The sequence below is a fragment of the Protomyctophum bolini genome, assembly GCF_963924005.1.
Source record: "Protomyctophum bolini genome assembly, chromosome: 1".
In the NCBI taxonomy this organism is placed as follows: Eukaryota; Metazoa; Chordata; class Actinopteri; order Myctophiformes; family Myctophidae; genus Protomyctophum; species Protomyctophum bolini.
Genome location: NC_137862.1, coordinates 15440620 through 15460525, shown reverse-complemented (window position 1 = coordinate 15460525; position 19906 = coordinate 15440620). Strand labels below are relative to the sequence as shown.

At 42.8% G+C, this 19906-nt stretch overlaps 2 protein-coding genes across 2 annotated transcripts in view; both read right to left on the bottom strand.

The window, feature by feature from the left end:
• Positions 1–723: 723 nt before the first annotated feature.
• LOC308319463 (hatching enzyme 1.2-like) lies at positions 724–1545 on the bottom strand (the record flags this gene model as incomplete). The annotated part of the gene is made up of 1 exon (XM_080769559.1): positions 724–1545. The coding sequence occupies one exon, from the start codon at positions 1543–1545 to the stop codon at positions 724–726; it is 822 nt and encodes a 273-aa protein (XP_080625685.1).
• Positions 1546–4802: 3257 nt separating this feature from the next.
• The window catches only part of eprs1 (glutamyl-prolyl-tRNA synthetase 1), a 36511-nt gene continuing 21407 nt past the window's right edge, over positions 4803–19906 (bottom strand). The window contains exons 23-35 of the mRNA XM_080766349.1: positions 19047–19318; positions 16232–16283; positions 14663–14872; positions 14176–14248; positions 13994–14073; positions 13400–13501; positions 12856–13011; positions 12110–12307; positions 11699–11872; positions 8797–8957; positions 8213–8291; positions 6865–6929; positions 4803–5744 (exon numbers count right to left, since the gene is read on the bottom strand). Coding sequence (XP_080622475.1) covers positions 5594–5744; positions 6865–6929; positions 8213–8291; positions 8797–8957; positions 11699–11872; positions 12110–12307; positions 12856–13011; positions 13400–13501; positions 13994–14073; positions 14176–14248; positions 14663–14872; positions 16232–16283; positions 19047–19318 — 1773 coding nt within the window. The 3' untranslated portion in view covers positions 4803–5593. The remainder of the gene's footprint in view (positions 5745–6864; positions 6930–8212; positions 8292–8796; positions 8958–11698; positions 11873–12109; positions 12308–12855; positions 13012–13399; positions 13502–13993; positions 14074–14175; positions 14249–14662; positions 14873–16231; positions 16284–19046; positions 19319–19906) is intronic.

Here is a 19906-nt window from a genome sequence, read left to right as displayed (position 1 = left end):
GTGCACGTGCGTGCGTGTGCGTGTGCGCGCGCGTGCGTGCTTGTGTGGGTGATGGAACTGGAATGGAACTCTGGGATTTGTATTACTAAACACACATACAACAGTATCACAAAAGCACAAAATCAGAAGATCTTCAGGAGTGTGACTTAAGTTGACTTGCAATCTATAATGGAACTTCTCTGTCCCTCCAAGTAAGGACCATGTCAGGATAGCAGGGGGGGTTAAGATGTGCTGTTGTGATTGCTTATTTAGGTTGTAGTGTGAAGGACTTATAACTTGTATAGTTCATGTAGTTCACAGAAACATTCTAACATTTGTATGGTTTAAGGTGCTATTTTATCATGTACATTAGTGAGGACCAATTATATGAAGATAGGTTGAAAAGTGGTCCAATTTTCAGGTATTTTTACTTATTGTATTTCCAATGCGCGCGTGCACACACACACACACACACACACACACACACACACACACACACACACACACACACACACACACACACACACACACACACACACACACACACACACACACACACTGTGACACACACACACATTAAAGACTAAATGATCCGGCAAATACACTTTGTTAAGACTACTTTATTAATAACCATATATTCATTACATACAGGAACTTGTTCATTGTTGTCTTAATGGCTGCATTTATCATAATGACCACATCAACGCAGAAGGCTACAAGGTGGCGCGACCAGTGGTTCCCATACTACTGTAGATAGGGTGCGTTGGCGCCATTGTTGCAGTTGTACAGTCTATTAATCCTCACGATATCGATATAGGACATGCCCTGTCTCTGGCCGATCTGCACATTGGAGTATGGGATGGGGGTGATGCTGTCTTTGCCATAATGGATAGAGAAGGCCGTCCTACCATAGTGCATGATGGAGGAATAGTCATAGGGGGTGCCCAGGTTGTTAGTGTTCTGCCTGTAGAAGTTGTGGTCTGTGTCGGGGTCGATGTTTTCCCAGTTGATACGGACGTACTGGTCACGGTCGCTTCTGGTCTGCTCGTGCTGGAAACCCAGGGCATGGATGAGCTCGTGCTGGATGATGCCGTGGTACATGCAGCCCGTACGGTTGAGAGACAGCAACTGCTTGCCTCCGGTTTTGCCCAGAGAAGAGAAGCAGCCGTCTTTGTTCTCAATGCTGATGTAGTCGTGCTGGTTCTGACGTAACTCAAAGCGGAGGCAGGTGTTGTAGGCGAACCACTGCATGGCATATTGGACCATTCTTATCTCCCATGGTTGAAATTCGCTGCTCATCGTGTAGGGAATTGTCACCAAGCCTCTAGCGTCTTTGTTCCACCGGCAGTTATAAGAATACCAACAGTTCATGGCGTTTCTGGTTCTGGGAATGAGCATGTCTCCCTCCATCAGCATCTCACTGGAGCCATTGTTGGAGGACAGAATCATGGTGCTGATGTCCATCTGGTGGCCGTCCATCTGGACTTGTGATCCACTTCCTTCTTCCAGGATGGGATCGGCCCAGGAGAGACCCAGCAGTAGCAGGAGGCTGAGAAAGAGCTTCATCTTCACGGCCTGTCTGGGGGCTCCTTAGTGTCTGATGGTGCTGGAGATGCTTTCGAAGCTTGGAGCTTGGTGACTGAGTCTATACAGAGTCCTTAGCTTTTATACTGACCTGCATAGGTGTGTCTGCTGGAGGATTAAGGGTTGTGTCCAGACCCCTAAAGCCTAAACAAACAGAAGGTTTGATCCTCAGACCACCCTGCTGTTTCAACAATTGTCTGTATTCCGCAGTCATTCAAATTACGTCAATAGAATAGGATGAGAAACATTTTAAATAACCATGGCTGGGTTTATGAAGATGATTATGATGATCATGATAGTCTGCTACACTGTGCTACTGCAGTATATCCATGGCACCTTTTGGTCAGAATTATAATTAAACTAATTTCAACTTGTGTTAATAGTTTGGTGTATGTGGCGGTGGGAGGGGGAGCAGTTGTCCTGCCCTTTTGGTCTCTTCCTGGCTAAGCAGGGGAGTTTTTTACATTTTCCCGTGCCCATAGAGAACTACAGTATGTAGGCCTATTACAGTTAATTCAGTTTCTCTAAACCATGTAAGTGCAAGGCACCAACCTGCTCATCATTTTGCTCAAAGACACTTCGACATGCAGCCACGAGTAGCATAGCATGGGATACCTTCCCACTGTATGTCGTTTAGGGAAACAGCATACAATGGCAGCACTAGAAAACGGCCGGCCGGCACGCACGCACACACACGCACACACACACACACACACACACACACACACACACACACACACACACCCTCATAACTCAATTGTTAATCAGTGCTATTGAACACCCTTTACTTCTGTGTGTTGTTTCGGGAAATATTGAACCAATGGAAGTAGTAAAAATGCTTTGGACAAAAGCTCTTAACGCCATTGGACTTTCAAAATGTCTGCTAAAGCAACTAACTCCACCACCTCTCCCCCTCTCATGGAAGTAATTGATAATATATAAAGTTACAACACCAACTTTGATGAGGCTGTATTGCTTTGTTTTAAAAATATATGTTTTTCTTAATTTCCTGAAAAAAAAAAAACATTTTGGAGTTATGAGGTCTCCTCCCGACAGCAGATTATATATATATATATATATATATATATATATATATATATATATATATATATATATATACTGTATGCACACATTAATGATATTTGCACACTTTGAGTGTGCAGAGAATGCCTGTTATTTAAGGCTGTAAAACTATTTAAAATAGTAATCAGATCAGCTTAAAAATGAATTAATCATGATTACCATTTATGTCCATTGTTTTTTTCTGTATAGTGTTATGGAATGGAAAGATAAATGACAGAAGGGGGATACATTTAACATACGTATACATATGTATGTTTGATTCTTAATAACAAATCTAGTGTGGTAGGATGGTGTATCTCTGTATCTCATGCACCCGTTGTCATGCTGTCATTTGAACCGCTGCTTATGTAAACAAGAGGTGACCGTGCCTTTGCGGTGGTGGCCCCACAGATATGGAATAATAAATCCATCCATTTTTAAGTCTCAACTAAAAACTCACCTTTTCTCTCTGACTTTTAATGTCATCTGATTTTAATGATTATGTATTATTTTTGTCTATGTCTCCTGTTTGTATACATGCTATGTTCCTTGTTTTTCTTTATCTGCTTGATGTAATTTGCCTTGTTTATTTTTGAGGGGCGCTATTCCCTCAAATCCCTCCTATATTTAGCTATTAGTGTACACACATATACCTGATTGTCCCTGTAATTCCCTTTAATGCAGTCACTGTTGAAACAGCAGGTTGGTCTGAGGAACAAACCTTCACAGTTTGTTTAGGCTTTAGGGGTCTGGACACAACCCTTAATACTCCAACAGACACACTTATGCAGGTCAGTATAAAAGCTAAGGACTCTGTATAGACTCAGTCACCAAGCTCCAAGCTTCGAAAGCATCTCCAGCACCATCAGACACCATGGGGAAAGTAACATAATGGAATGATGATTACATTGAAACCACACAACCATCTACAGTAGTATGGGAACCACTTTTCTCGCCATCCTTAGCCTTCTATAAAAATATAATACATGCAATACAACAATGAAGTATTGTTGTAGTCACATGTAATGAATATGGTGATTAGTAAAGTGTGTCATAGTCTTAAACGTATATTTGGGTCATTTAATCTACTTCCTGTGTGTGCGCGCGCTGCGTGCCAACATTGAGGATAGAGTAAAGGGTGAATGAGGGTCTACCTGACGTGGTCATTATGATAAATGTATTACGACAAAAGTGAACAAGTTCCTAGTGTTGCATTGCATGTAATGAATGATCTGGTCATTAATAAATTAATATTGTCTTTACAAAGTGTAAATGGGTCTTTGATTAGTTTCTTGCTTGTTGGTTTCAATAATTACAACTGGGATACTTTAGTATAGCACTGTTATGTATAAGACTTTAGTGGATAATATAATGGATAAAAAATGATAGCAATGTGAATAACTGATGGAATAAAATGCAGATCTGCATTTCATTTTGTTCATCCTTTGAGATTGACTACTTACCGGTACTTAGCCCACTCTCAAACCAATTTCTGTCTTCATTTTTTTATGACAATATCAACTATTTATTTATTTTTGCCTTTTGTAATCGTACTCAAACTTTCTGTAGAGCACTGTGCTCTACTGGTTACTTTTATGTTCATTGGATCTTGTGGTGCGTGGCGTTGGTCCGATGTCCCAATAATCCGACACCCATGAATGCGACTATCCAACATTACAACCTAGAGACCCATACTAACCCTATCCCCAAACCGCACGCGGAAGCCATGGGTGAGTCTTTTTTTATTTTATTATAATGTTTATCCCACGATTTTGTAACCCATTTTTCACCCGTGTCAATTTTCTAATGTGTTTTTTGTGAGGGGAGAACATGCACACAGAAACTCCACACAGAAAGGCCCTTTCGCCAAACCCGCCTCGGGTATGGGCACTGACGTGGAGGAGATGACACACCGATTCCCGAGCGGGAATCGAACCCAGGACCTTCTAGCTGTGAGGAGAATGCACTACTGACTGTGCCACCGTGCCCCCCCCTCCATGGGTGAGTCTTAACCGGCCACGTAGTCGGACTAACGGGATGTTGGACTAATGGGTGCCTTATGCGTTTTAAAATGTATACCAAAGAATAATGTACTCAAACACAAAAATCACACTATCCATCTATCTATCTATCCATCCATCCATGCATCCATCTGAAAGCAGTACTGGACAACACTCTATGGGAATTCTGAATGCTTTATTATTGCATTGTAGTTACTAGGAGAAAACAAGAGATAAATACGTAGGTTAAGTGTCAGACAGTATTTCATCAGTAATGCCGGGTTGGTCCTGGGGACGACAAAACAAGTCGACAATATTGACAACCAACACTACCTGTACAGCAGGGCTGTCACAGGCAGCCGTGATCGTATACGCTTAATGACATGCCTGAGTCTAGCCTGCAGAGGTCCTGAGATAGTCTGAGTGCAGGGGGACGCATAACCAAGGGAACACGAGGAGGAAATGGACAGAAAGACAAAGAAATGTGGAAAAAGTGCTGTTCTCCAGCAATAACTACTAGTGGGAAATGAACCAAAAGTGGGAGGGGGTTCCAAGATATCAGATGAAAAACAACAATAGACCCATCTTCTGACATGGCTGAACAGAAAATACCAACCAGTAATTCTAAACTCCGTTCCAGGGGACCCAGAATACTGCTCCTTTTCATTTGGTCCAACCACTGGTATTGTTTTGTAAAGCACTTTGTAACCTCGTTTCGAACAATGAAACAATGTTTATTTATTGATAGGTCATTATGTGATGAATTTCTATTACAATAGAAAACTAGCAGTACACTGGTCCCTTAGGACCGAAGCTTAGAACAACAGACCAAAACCTAGAGTCGCACCTCCGTTGTGCCATCTCAAAAAATAAGCATAGAAAATCCAGAAATTCCACAATAACCGTCTTCAACAGCTTAAATACACAATAAATGAAAAGAAGAAAAGACCGACAGCGGTCAAATGTGTTTAATAGCTGCGTCCAAACAGGGTGTAGAACTGAGCAGCTTCCTTGCCGCTCACACACATCTGTCCAGGCTGCAGTTTCCTCAGGGGATTGAAGGGGATACACAGACTCTTGGCTCCCATGGACGGGGCCCCGGGCTCCAGGTCCTGGTCCCTGGAGAACACAGGAAGAGAGAGAGAGAGAGAGAGAGAGAGAGAGAGAGAGAGGTGGGTTTTATTCACTTTAATTTATTTACCTTTCATAGTGTTTTGAGTGTTTTCTCTGTATAACTAATATATTCTGTCTCCCCAGCTTTTTATAGATGATTTCTAATATTTATTAAATGTTATTTAAATCTTATATTAAATTAATATAAAAATGCTATTGAAAATATTTAACCAATGACTTAAAATGTATTTATTATTGCACATAGCTAAGCACTTCTTGTGCATTGCATGTTTATCTATTCTGGTTATATTTGGCATTTATGCATTATTTGCCTCAAAATGGCTTCCCAATCACTTGATTGGTTTTTCCTGATGACGACCACACCCCCATATGGAGTAAGCAAAGCAAAGTTAAAGCAAAGTTCTTTGTTTACCCAGGGAAGTGGACTAAGCTTGAGATGCTTGTTTACAGCCACACCCTGCTCATAGAGCATTTCATGGTAGGGGTTCAATGCCTTGCTCAAGGGCACTTCAGCGGTGGTAATTTTAACGTGCCGGTCCGGGGATTCGAACTGGTGACCTTCCGGTATCAAGACCGCTCCGCAAACCATTCGGCCACTGCTGCCCTAAAGTCCACCTGAGTCCACCTGTTGTTGCTCCCCTATAAATGTGTGTTTGTCCTATGGCTTGTTTATTCCCTGAAGAAGGCCGAAACATTGGATAATAATAAATATACAGCATCGTGGCTACGTGTGTGTGGCCTTTTTCTAATTTTTACTTATTTACTGCCTAAGTTAGGCCAGCACCTCACCAACACTGGTGTGCGCCCTTTCCTGTTTTGTCTACCTAGTTTTATTCACTAAGGACATTTACTTGGCTAGTTTCTCTCTAGCTGCTCACAAACACAATGTAGGAAAGAAACAGAAATATTTATGCAAAATATAAGTGTATAAGATGAAAATAAGCTAGTTTTTTATCAAAACAAGCATTATCCACGAATCTGTTACAAAATGTACATTTCGGGTGAATAAAAAAAAGAAAGATTGCGGCTAACTCTACATAGCCATTTCTAACTTCCAGTTCTTGGCCCGGGAGTTAAAATGAGATGGTGATTATGTGGAACTTACTTGGCTGTGGTTTTCTTAATCCAGTCCTCGCAGTCCATGCCTCCGCAGAATGGAATCTGGACAATCTGTTAACACAACAAATGCATGTTTGTTGATGTGAAATTATATTTTTCAAACAAGAATAAAGGTCCATTCACACAAAAGCACGAACTTTAACTGTAATGATATCATTTTAAAAACCTAAGTGAAGTGGATGGCAGAGTTCACGCCACTACTATAACAAATTCAAATGTGAAAGATAGTTATAGTTAGTGCTTGGTGTTAACAGCCCTTGAGAGTTGAAAAGCACTGTTTTTCTGTTTTTATTATGGTTTTTTTTGGTAGCTTTCGCCTTTATTTTATTACATTTTTTATGGAGGTACAGACAGTAGGCTGACAGGAAATGGGGAGAGAGATGGGGGGAAGACATGCAGTAATGGCCGTCGGGATCGGGAGTCGAACCCACGGCACCCTGCCAGACTGGATTACCAGCCAAGGTGCCTGGACCACTGACAGTACAGGCACACTGTCGCGCGCAGACACGTCAGAAGAACCTGAAGCCCTTCTTCTTCGTGGGGTTTTTAGACAGCTGGCTGTCTGACGCGGAGGAGAGCATTTCCGGGAATCTGTCCGTCGCGTCAGTCAGCCGCGGAGGTGGAGCCACCAGCTGTCTAAAAACCCCACGAAGAAGAAGGGCTTCAGGTTCTTCTGACGCGTCTGTGTGCGACAGTGTGCCTGCGGGGCGAGCCATGGCCCAGGCCGAAAAGCACTGCTTTTGAACCAACCATGAATCTTTAAGCCTGAATTATACTGTACTTATTTACTTAGTTGTGTGTACTGAAAATAGTAGATCTAAAATCTCAACACATTACGCTGTTACGCACGCTTGTGGGTCTGCCATTTGTGGTGTGTCACACAGCGTGTACAAATCAGCCATTAGAGCGCCTAGTGGAGCTAAAAATGTAAATAAACTATTAAGTACAATTTACACAAATGTCATGAAAATAAAAACTGATAGCCTATCATAGACATAAAAAGATAGACATGTGCTCCGGCTCTGGGGCATGTGTATCGTAAGGTTGGCTGCCATTTTTGTTTCCGTGCCACAGCACGCTGCCACTCAAGTGACTACTGGCCAATCACAGCCTGTATTTCCCGGGACGTTGAGTGGCAGCGTGCCGTGGCTAAACCATATTAGAGTTAAACATGGCTGCCTCCATAAGACTACATGTCACTCCAATGAATGCAGCGGCGAATGAGGAATCTAGGTTCCCATGTCTATGGGCTCCATCCTCACTGTTCCATGATCTAGTCAGAACTTTAACCCTTGAGACAGAGGGTTAGAGTTCTGATAAAGTGTTCGACTAACCTTGCCCTGGTCCAGTTCTGTCTGAAACTCCTCCATTGAGTCTGCAGCCACCATGTGTTTTTTCAGGTCGTCACAAGCCCTGAATACACACACACACACACACACACACACACACACACACACAATGTTTGTTTTGACACCGTTTGTTTTACATCACCATTACATCACCTAATCACAGCAACATGAGTTAGACTTTAACATATTAGCGCCCCTCACTTCACATGGGTGTGATTTTTTTTTTAAAGATTTGGATCATTACCCCAGTGTGCAGACCTTACTTTTGTTCTCTGATCACAAACCAAAAACACCCAACATTGCTCTCTCCCCATACATTTGTTTTACCCATTTTGGTGTTAGCATTATGCTATGCTTTAGCTATTGAAAAATAGCAGATCTACAAGCTTATAGCGAGTGGCGCGCTACGAGCTTGTAGCTCTGCTATTTTTGAAAAATCGAAGAACGACTGACATAGAAACATAGCTTTTTCAGAAAACTGTCAGGATGTAGAAGACATTTTTAGAATCTGATCTCAGGTCAGAATGCATTAATGGTGTTTGTGTGCATGCCATTGGTTTTCCGCTTACTTCTTATACAGGTTGATCTGGATCTCCTCCAGCACGAGTGGGAGTCTGTTCTCCACTTCCGCCTCCGCCACAGTGAGGCGCTCTCTCGTGTCTCTCCTCACAGCAACACACTGGTTCTGCTTGATGTCTTTGGGACCGACCTCCAGCCGGATTGGCACTCCCTGCAGACAGGAGAATACATCTCAATCACAAACAATCTATGATATTCTTCTTTTCTGTTCTACAAACAGAAACATTGATGATGTTAATGAAGACTGAAGACTTTGGGCCAAATGTTGATGTTCAATTTGGTGCGGCGAAGTAATTTTCATTTAGAATAAGGTAGATTTGTCTGAGCAACCTGTATGAACGAGGCATCAACGACAGTATATGAATAGTAACGTTGGGATGCGAGCGTTTCACATTTTTGTTTATTTGTCATGCAGACAGTTGGTGGACAGGTAGGTATAGCTGATTTAGAGCCAAGAATGCCTCACCAATAGTTTTAAAATATGATATATATTATGATCTTCTAAATGTTGGCTGTGCACATTTTTACGCACACATGTACATACAGTACACTTTCTTTTATGTTCTTTTGATGAAATAATGGTGAAATATATTACCGTAATCTTTTTGGGTATGATTTTAAGCAGTTATCGCGACGCAGGTCGCATTTCCCATCAGTCAGTCATGCCCCATATATGGTCATGCCTCGTGACATCACGTGATGTCATTAATATTAAGCCCATATATGGAGATTCCTAACCCATCAATATTGGCCAGCAACTATACATCTCACCTCAAACCCTTAGATCTCCATATATGTTCTGACATTCTCTTCGATGTCTCCGTTTTGACTGATACCTGTCCATTTAAACTCTAGGCGGGCCTGCCCCAAAGTTATTAGTGCAGCTGCGCCCAGCATCCGGCGAAAACTAGAGTTCTCAACAGGATGGAGAATTAAGGCCCGGCCCTACCTGGGCCCTCATCAAACCCTGTACACTCAAGACACTGCCCCTGCTGCCAACCTTAGATCTCCATATATGGAGCTGACCTGTTCTGACATTCCATATGTTAAGACCTCAAACCCTGTACACTCAAGACACGCTCCATATATGGCCAGTATAGAATTTTTCATATGTTGATCTGACCCCCCATGCCAAAGCACCAGCGCTCGCCCAGCGGTCTGCTGTCACTCAGGCTCATGTGCGCTCACCCTCAGACGTCTTACTGATTATTTTTTTTTTTTATAATATTTGTTTTATTCGGAAAGTGCAGTATAATTGTACATATAGCATTTCTACAAACGATATAAGAGCATTTCCCAAGATTTTCTTCTTTTCTTTTTTTTCCCCACCCCTCTTCCCTCCCTCATCCCCCCTCCATGTGGCAACATCTCCAATGTCTCTGTATAGTATAGTCCTTTTTCCTATATAAGACATCGAGTCCACACTCAAACAGAGACAGGCACGTCAGTAATACTTCAGGTGGTACATTTCAGGAGGACAAAGAAAAAAGAAAGAGTGGGCGGAAAAAGACATAAGAAACAAAAAACAACAACAACTAAAGTATATACATTCATGCTGAGGGGGACAAAAACAATATAGCTTTGGTCTTCGACCACGAGAGGAGGAGAGGTGTCTTATACATTTTATATTTATACAATCAAACAGCAGGCAATGAACCAGTGAGATTACACGAAGTCCGCTCTCAGGGGGGCAATATGCACAATCCAGTTGTTCCAAATTTGGTAGAAATTGTCTAATCTAGTTCTTAACATGTATGTTAATTTTTCCATTTTGAAGATGTCTAGGACTATTCCATGCCAATCGTCCATTGTGGGTGTGATTGGGGATAGCCATCTTCTTGTTATTGACTTTTTGCTGGCTGCCAAGAGAATCTGCAGTAGCTTTGTGTATCTCGACTGGTTAAGACATTCAATGTGGCCCAGGTACATGGTTGTGAAGTTGAAAGGTATTGGAGTATTAAATACTGAGCACAGTGATTTGTGAATATTGTTCCAAAACACCCCCAATTTGGGGCACCCCCAGAAAATGTGGAAGTGGTTGGCTTTCTTTGCCCCACACTGCCTCCAGCACAGCCTATCGTCCCCTTTGTATTTTTCCTGGTATGGGGTCTTAAAATATCTAATAATATTTTTCCAACAGTGCTCTCTCCAGTCCATAGAACAAGTTGAGGTAGACTGGAACTCCCAGATCCCTCCCCATACTTCCTCTGAGAGTTCAACTCCTGCGTCCCTCTCCCATCTCTCTTTGATGTACAACGTGCTTTCATTCTTAGCATCTGAAATGGCGCCATATAACTCAGAGATGGACTTACTTGGCTCCACTGTGAGAGCTGACTTTAATATGAAAAAGAATTCTGATTCAACTGCAGAAAACTCTTTGAATTTGCATTCTTGATTGATATAGTGCCGCACCTGGAGGTATCTGTAAAAGTCAGCCTGTTCCAGATCATGTTTGACTTGTATTGATCTGAAACTATCAATTTCAGTTCTTTGCATAAATGACATGTAAGTTGTGATTCCTTTCTCTATCCATGACTTAAATCTAATGTCGCCTCTATTTGGGACAAAGTCTGTGTCGAAGGCACACCATCTGAAAAGTTTCAACATTTTTTTTAAACCACATGACCTCACAACCTTTTGCCACACATTTAACGTATGGTTTATCCATGGGTTATTGATCCTCTCTAATCGGTCCGCCAAACCCCTGTCCCCTATTGCAATCTTACTGATTATTATTTTGAAATAATATTGTGATCTATATCTGTTTATTATCTATATAGAGGCCATGAATCAGTCCCTCTCCCTCCTTACATCACTGATATTACGCCAATTTATTAACTTTCTTTAGGCCCATCACAATTATTACATAATCGTCTAATCGCAATTATTTACCTTTTGTTCCCAGTGGGCGAACTTCCATCCAGGGGTGTAATTGTCTCGGAGGTCAGCCTTCACCCTGATGTCAGCTTTCTGCAGCCTGCTGAGGTACTGGTCACACTTGGCCATGATCACATCTTTCTCTGCCTTTGGCAGGTCAGCTGTGATACCACAGGGGATGATGACCACCTGACACCACACACACACATTAGTGGATTTCATTCAACTGAGTCTGAGTATACAAATGGATAGATTAATATTGATTGATATACTTTTTTTCCCTCTTTTCAGATGGATCTGTTACGGCTGATACCGGTAATAAGCCACTCCAACCTACTCACATACAATGTGTACGATTGGTCTTTGTACAGTGTGTGACTGTGTGTTTATGTACAAGATTGTTTGTGTGTGTGTGTGTGTGTGTACCTGTAGACAGGCGACTTTGGGTGGCAGCACCAGACCCATGTTGTCTCCATGGACCATGGTCAGAACGCCGATGGTCCTGGTGGTGAGGCCCCACGAGTTCTGGTACGCAAACTGCTTCTCGCCTGGTTTCTTAGGGTCCTCGAACACGATCTCAAACATCTTAGCAAAGTTCTGACCCAGATGGTGAGATGTGGCTCCCTGAGGTAGGTAGAGAGTAGGGGCGATATAGTAACTGCATCGACATTTTTAATTTCAAGAATCGAAGTATATAGATAGCAAGTATTTGTGCAAATACTGTATAATGTCCATGTATTTGCCAGAGAATCACTGTTTACTTCATAAACCTGCACTACCCATATGTTTCACACAGATTTAATTTCTTTGCTAAATAGTTACTGTATCGATTTAAATCATTGAATCGTATCACCATGAATGAACCAATATCGTATCATCAACCTTGCATCGTATCGCTGTTTTTTTACCAAGACGTCCACAGACGTCCTGGGCACTACATGCGGTAATTCATAGGACGTCTTGGGCACAAAATATGTTAAAATGTATCGATCTCCCTCTAAGTAAACCAGTACACCAAAACTATCTGGATGGATACATTTTACTGCATGTAAAAGGAGTGCTTCACAACAAACAAAACACACACAGAATGTAGCACAGTCTCTAAGAGAAAATAAAGACACCATGAAAGGCTTCTATGAATGTATGATGTGTATTCTTTGGGGATGAAATACCTGGATGGCTCTGCCACTAGCAGAGATGAAGGCCTCTACTGTGGTGGTGTAATCCCCTCCGGCAAACTTCTCCTTTTCCGTCTTCCTGCCTTTTACCACAGGGATGGCCATCAGCTCCTCATAAACTCTGGCATACAGGTCCAGGATCTGCAAGACCTACAAACACAAACATGCATGCACAGTGTCGTCGTAATGCAGGAAAAACCGTGTTTGCGCAGGGACAACAAATCTAGAAGGTCTAGTATCTACACATTGTGTTGGAAAATCATGCTCAAAAGGCAACTTGTCACATCCAGTTCTGTGTGATCAGGCTTCGTCATCCACTTCTGTTTCTATAAAAAGTGATTAAATTGAGTTCCCACAAAGCTAAACATAGGCCTGTTAGAATTAATGTGAAGATAATTTTTTTAAATCATGTCTGCAAAATTCAGGGGAGGAATGGTGGGGTGCAGAGAGGGATGGACAGAGTGACGGAGAGAACGGTAGAGATTAAGATTAAGGTACAGTATATGAAATGGAAAAGAAGACGTAATGATTTTCAAACCTCCTCCGCTGCTTCTTCCTTCGTGGCGAAGGCCGTGTGTCCCTCTTGCCACAAGAACTCTCTGGTCCTCAGGAACGGCTGGGGATGTTTAAACTCCCAGCGCTGAGGAGAGGAGAGAGGAGACTGGTGTCGTAATGTGCACCGATTCCTCTTGAGGGGCACTAGCCTGGCCAACGTTTTGAAATTACGTCACATGGCAGCCAAGTCTATGGACTTTTAATGTTTGTTTACAGCCATAAATATGCAGGCTTCTAAAAGGCAGGCGCTCCTCACTCCTCACACAAGTGGTATTTCGTTCAGCCAATTAAGGCCTGATGCAGATTCTGAAAATGCCCCATCTGAACAACATGTGTTGCTCAGTGGTTCTCAAACTTGTTCATGTCCAAGGACCCCCAAAATTATATGCATTTGGCTGTGGACCCCACCCCATCTCAAAATATTTAATTCCAGGGACTCCTAGAAGCAAAGATTTTAGCTAAAACTTTGCTTAAAAAGAATACTACAAATACTTAAAAAGAAATACACGGAACCTTTCCCGGTTTGAAATGAGTTAAACAAAGCACCCGACATGAAAGAGTGTGAACAGACACTGACCACAACGTTACACCACTGGTTCAGTTTGATGGGCAGGTCTCTGTGGGACTGGACCCATTTGGCGTAGGCTGGGTACATCACTGAAACAAAAGGAGGAAACATTTCATCATTTTGATATTTCACACTGATCATCGGGCTCCATGTCTGCCTTCATGTAGTATACGACTGTTTGTGAGACTGACCCGTCTCACTGGTGGGTCTGACAGCAATGGGTTCTGCCAGCTCAGTCTTCCCAGAGCGAGTCACCCATGCCACCTGAGGAGGAGAGTTTAAAGATATTCAAGATATGAAACTAAATCAAATAAGGTCATAAAGTCATCAAGTCATCACCAAAAATCATCATTAAAGTCAAAAGAGATCACCCAATCATATTGTGCCAAAAGAATGCTGCTAAACAAGCAAGCCAATACGACAGGTCACCCAATATATTGTTCATTGTACTGGTTGTTGTTGTTGGGGTACTGTATCTGCAAAGGCAATTTGAATTGAATTTGTCCTGAAATGTACCCACCCTAACTATTGTGCAGTGCTCCATTTATAATAGACCCCTTGAATCCGAGCCTTAGGTGAACTTTCAATGAAAATTGCAGATTTACTGTGACAGCAAAGAGATTTTGTGTAGGAACAGACTTGGAAAAGATGATGACGTTTCTTTCCTTTCTTTCTTACCTCTGGGGCAAAGTCTGCGATGTGGGACGCTTCCTTCTCCAGGGCAGCCTGGGACACAAACATGGGGAAGTAGCAGTTCTCCACTCCCAGCTTCTTAATCTCCTTGTCGAAGAACTCTTTGATGGTCTCCCAGATGGCAAAGGACCATGGACGGAGGATGTAACAGCCACTGACGTCATAATACTCGATCATCTCTGCCTTGGTTATCACCTGGACAGACAACACAGAGAGAGGGAAGGGTGGAGGAACAGTGGGATAGATACACGCCATGGTTAGAAGGCAGGCTTTAGCTGTAGTATAAACAGTGTTCCTGGTCAACAGCACCCATATACATTTTTGTATTGAGTAATATAAATTAAACATATATATGAATTAAGAGAAACGATGTGAGGAAAAATAGAGCAGGGACCTTGACGTGAATCCTGCCACACTAATAGCCAGCACAACACCCCATCCTTTGTCCGCCTTCTCCTACCAAACCACTTTGCATCCATGCAACTGTCATATTTACAGTACAATACCCATTTCTATGAAAGAACACATTCTTGCGCAAGACCACCAGCCTGTTTGCTGTGACGTCAAAATCGTCACCACTTTGCCGAGTTACACCAACTCCGTTCACTTCATGGGGCCAGTCCAATGGCGCATTGTAGTCTACGGCCTTCACAGTGACACACACGTTACATGAACCACGCGACCGGGATGATTTCCAACCCCTCAATGTCCAACCTCGCTGCCTCTGCTCCACACCAGCTCATCCTACCTCAGACCCCTCCCCCTCTGGCTGCTGTGCCGGATAGGCGAACACTCCACCTCAGTAACAGTACGCATCGACAAACACCACGTCGTGTTGACTAGACTACATTAATAAGGACCCATAACGGCCACCGCCAGCAACAACCCGGAAAAGACATCTCTCACCTATTGCACGGCAAACGCCACACAACTACGCTTGGTGAACGCAGCTAAAGCAGCTGCCGTACAACATGGACCTCGCATCAGTGCTACTGGTTCACAACTTCACAGTACACTGTGGAGGATTTTTGTATCGCAATCGCGGGGCCGGGGGGACTTGAATTGACAAGTGCGCGAGTGAGCGCGTGCAGTACACATACTATTTACCCAGGGTGTGTGTGTCTACGATGTGTAGCCATCCGTTACTACATGTGACGGCCACAATACTGGGTTTAAAAACACAGCTGAAACATGCAGTGGAGGCTGGCCAGCCAGCCAGACACACACACACACACACACACACACACACCACCTCTCATCGCCACAAAACGGATGCCAAGTTATTCCGCGCATATTTATTTCCCAGTCCCACCACGGATTCAAAGTAACCTGTTTGTGTGTGCGCGCAACAACACATAATAATTCATAACCCATCCGTTACTACATGTGCAGGGCACAAAACTGGGTCACACAGCTGAAACATGAAGTGGAGTCTGTCAACTCCCACAATTTCCTTCTTCCCATATTGCACTGCAACGTAACTCTAGGATGAACCACCCAAAGGGCAGCGAAATTCTAGTTTATATTATTATAATCATAATCATTATGACTCACCTCGGTATACCAGCCTGCCAGGTTCTCCTCTTTCTTGGCTTCTATTCCCAACCTAGAGAGAGTGGGAAAGCATCTTGTGATATCGTTTTCAAAATGTGTTAATGGAAATCTATCTAGTTTTAGCGACATTCATAGCGTTTCACTCAAGACCAACATGCAACCAACCATCTGTACATGCTGCTCAACTTTAATGCTAACACAAAGAGTGTAGTTTTCACAAACTACTCAATCTTAACGACAAAGTATACATGCAAATACAGGAATGCAAACTCCAATTACAGTCTTATTCACAATATACTAAATATCTGGATATTCCAGGTACCAGTCTTTTATGCCATTTATATGCACCGGTAACTAGAATACTTGATTTGATGCAAATTACAAGTAAGCGTAGCTAATAATGTTTGCATAATGCATACGAGCTAGCTAGTACAAACAGTGTTTGTTAGCTTGTTAGGTGACAATACATGCTTCTCAGGAAGAAAAGAGGGGGATGGTCAGAGTATAGTGCAAGATTGACAACAATTTAACACATAATTGAGCATGTTTTACACTCAGTTAAATTGAGACATTACAAATATCATATTGCTACACTAAAGGGACTTCCTTCACAGCTGTTCCCTGAACCAGCCGAGCCATGCCTCACGAAAGTTATTAATGATATTTATTTATTTTATTATGTGGCCCTGCTCTCAAGCTGAACTACTGCAAGTTGAAAACAGACATCAGGTCAGTAGCCTACTTAACGCATTGTAGGACTCGGTCATTCACACTTTCACTACACCACGTCTTTTGAAGAAGGCTTCCATTCAAAACCAACGAAGCCATTGACACATCTGTGAACAACTCCACCCCCGTCTGTCCATCTCACCTAGGTTCCTCAGTCAAAGCAAACATGCAAACGATGCATTAAACTCGCTATGGGATGTTGCTGTAACATACTACCTTTCAATAGGCATTTTGTAGATCAAGGCGAGTGTGGGGCAGTCCCAAAAATGGAATGTATTTGTGACCGCAACGCCCATGAAAAGAACAGCATTCAACCATTATGATTTGAGAGAGACAAAAAGAGTAAAGGAGAAAGAAAGAGAGGGGGGGGGGCTGAGAGAGCGAGCTGATGCAACATCATGTCATACCGATTAATCTCAACAAGGTGCAGGTGTGCTTTATATCTTGTTTTGGGATGTTCAGCCATATGTCACTGTCAGGACTATAAGATGAAATATCTTCTTCGGTATGCAAATATAAACGCGGTAAAAATGTATATTATTGTGGGTTAATAATGCTGCAATACAGATGCAATGCAGCCAATGGCATCAACACTCCACTGATCAAACCGCAGACATCTTATTGAGTCACTAGAACTCACCAGTCCTGATGAGCGTCTGCACATGAAAAATCCATCTTCTTAAGTTTAGCTACTCATTTAAACATGGAGGAATGTTTGGTTGATGGGCGACAGTGTCTTCATAAAGATGAAGCCAGCAAAATCAAAGAATGCATCTACTTCTCACTAACTTTTATTATTTTATATTTACACCACACAAAACACATTCAACCGTAGAGCAACACAGCGGTTCTCAAACTATAGGTCATGACCCAAAGTGGGGTCACAGGAAGGTGCCGTTGGTGTCGCGCATTGGCAACAAAAAATTAAATAAAAATGTATCAAAGAGAAAAAAAAAACGGTCGTCGCGACCAACCAGTTAAAGCAACCAAAGGATGGCCACTTCAGTACACGGCTCTGCCTCCAACACCGACGGAGAACAAGTAGATTCGGATCACAAACTCAAGACACAGCTGACACACAACAAGTCTTAATGCAGACAGAGAGCGAGAGGGTATCAACATCACAAATGTTAGGGGTTCTATCATTCCCTGTAGCTCTATAAGATGTGCAAACGCAAACAAATATTCAGCTGCCTTTTTTTGGGGGGGTGGGGTGGGGGGCTCTAATGGCCTTAGAACAAAGATGACATCACTGCAGAGAAGCAACAGAAAGAGTTTTTATTTTCCACTACAGACATCTGAGGTTCCAAACATCCTCAGCAGTGAAAATACTTCGGTAAAATCTATCCAACAACCTTGGTTAGCCTGAACACCATTTTATTGTTACTCTTAATAGAGCGGCGCAGTCCCTCCCCCTTTCAGAACAACGAACGGCCCAGGAAATGAAAACGCAATGCATTTCCCCACAGGCAGTTTTTATTTAATTTATTTAAAGACCTTTTAAGCGTCGTACGAAGCCAACTCTTGTCGTGACAAATCATGACAACACACAATATTTTGGACCAAACAAATAATTACAAAGAAGAAAAACAACAAAGAAAGTGTTGTAACCTGCCGTTTTATTTCTACTTTCTAATTCTTTGTTTGGCCCGAAATATTGTGTGTGTTGTCATGATTTGTCACCACAAGAGTTGGCTCTTGACCACCAGCATTTGACCACCAGCCAAATGCTGTAAATAAAATAAATTAATTACATTTCAAATTCCTGTTGGTTTTTAGTGTTGTTGAGCATGTAAAACCGCACTGTAATCTTTCTCAAAATTTCAATTGCGAATAAAATTTGGAAGCCACTTGCCACTATAAAAGGCTTTTTGGTTTGTACAGTCCTTCATAACAACATTTGACTCGACACTGGCGTGTGGACACTAAATAAAAATAAATAATTTTCAACTGAAAAGCATGTTCTATTGCGACGTGCTTTTATGTTATTTCTGTTAAGCAACTTGGTCCGATGACCAAGTCTAAATACATCCTAGGGTTAATTGCTTATTTGCCTCTCTGGTTCTGCCAGAGGTCTCCCTCTCACCGTGTCTGCTTCTTGGACCCCTGGCCTTCCCCTCCGGCTCCTCCTCCAGCACCTCCTGAAGATTCCTTGCCTTGGCCGCCCTTCTCTCCCTTGGCCTTCTTCCCTCCTCCGCCTCCTCCCTGCTTCTCGGACTTGTTCTCTCTCTCCTTGCGGTTCTTGTCCTCCCCGCCGGTGGCCCCTGCAGCAGCCACAGGCTTGTAGTCCTCTCCGCTCAAGCTCTTGTACTGGTTCTTCAAGGCCAGCAGGGACTTCACAGCCTCATCCACCTGATCCTGTAATGGGGGGGGGGGAAGCACAGGATGTCATCCATTAATAGATGACCAAGTTTGTGCGTTATGTCCATTTCAGTTTCAGCTTCACCCAGCTGATGGATGCTCAGATGGGGAAGAAGTTGGGGGTTGTCCAAGTATATTTATCAGGGACACGTCAACACATTGTAGACTAGGGTGCGAGGCTGTTCACTGGTCCTGAACGAGAATGGTAATAATAATTAATGCTGTCGGCCCGGGCCAGACTGTAATAGCAAGTATTTTCTAGACTCGAGAACAGTTTTACCAACCGATTTTAAATTCACCCAAATGTGTCGCAGACAAGCCGAGGGAGTGCAGTGGCCGAAGTCTGTTGGAATGTCGGTTGTCCAGAACTGCCAGAAAAGGCTCTGCCCATGGCCCAAATGAGAAAACTGATTGCCGCAGCAACTGCAGCCTAAGCTTGACTTGACACCTGCCATTTGATTACTTAGTCAAGTCTACTTTCCAGTCAGTCAGTTGACAGTTAGCACCCGTCCATACATTCTGCACAGACCTTTACTTACCACTTCACAAGGACTTTTCAGAACCGCTGATTCCCCCCCCGATATG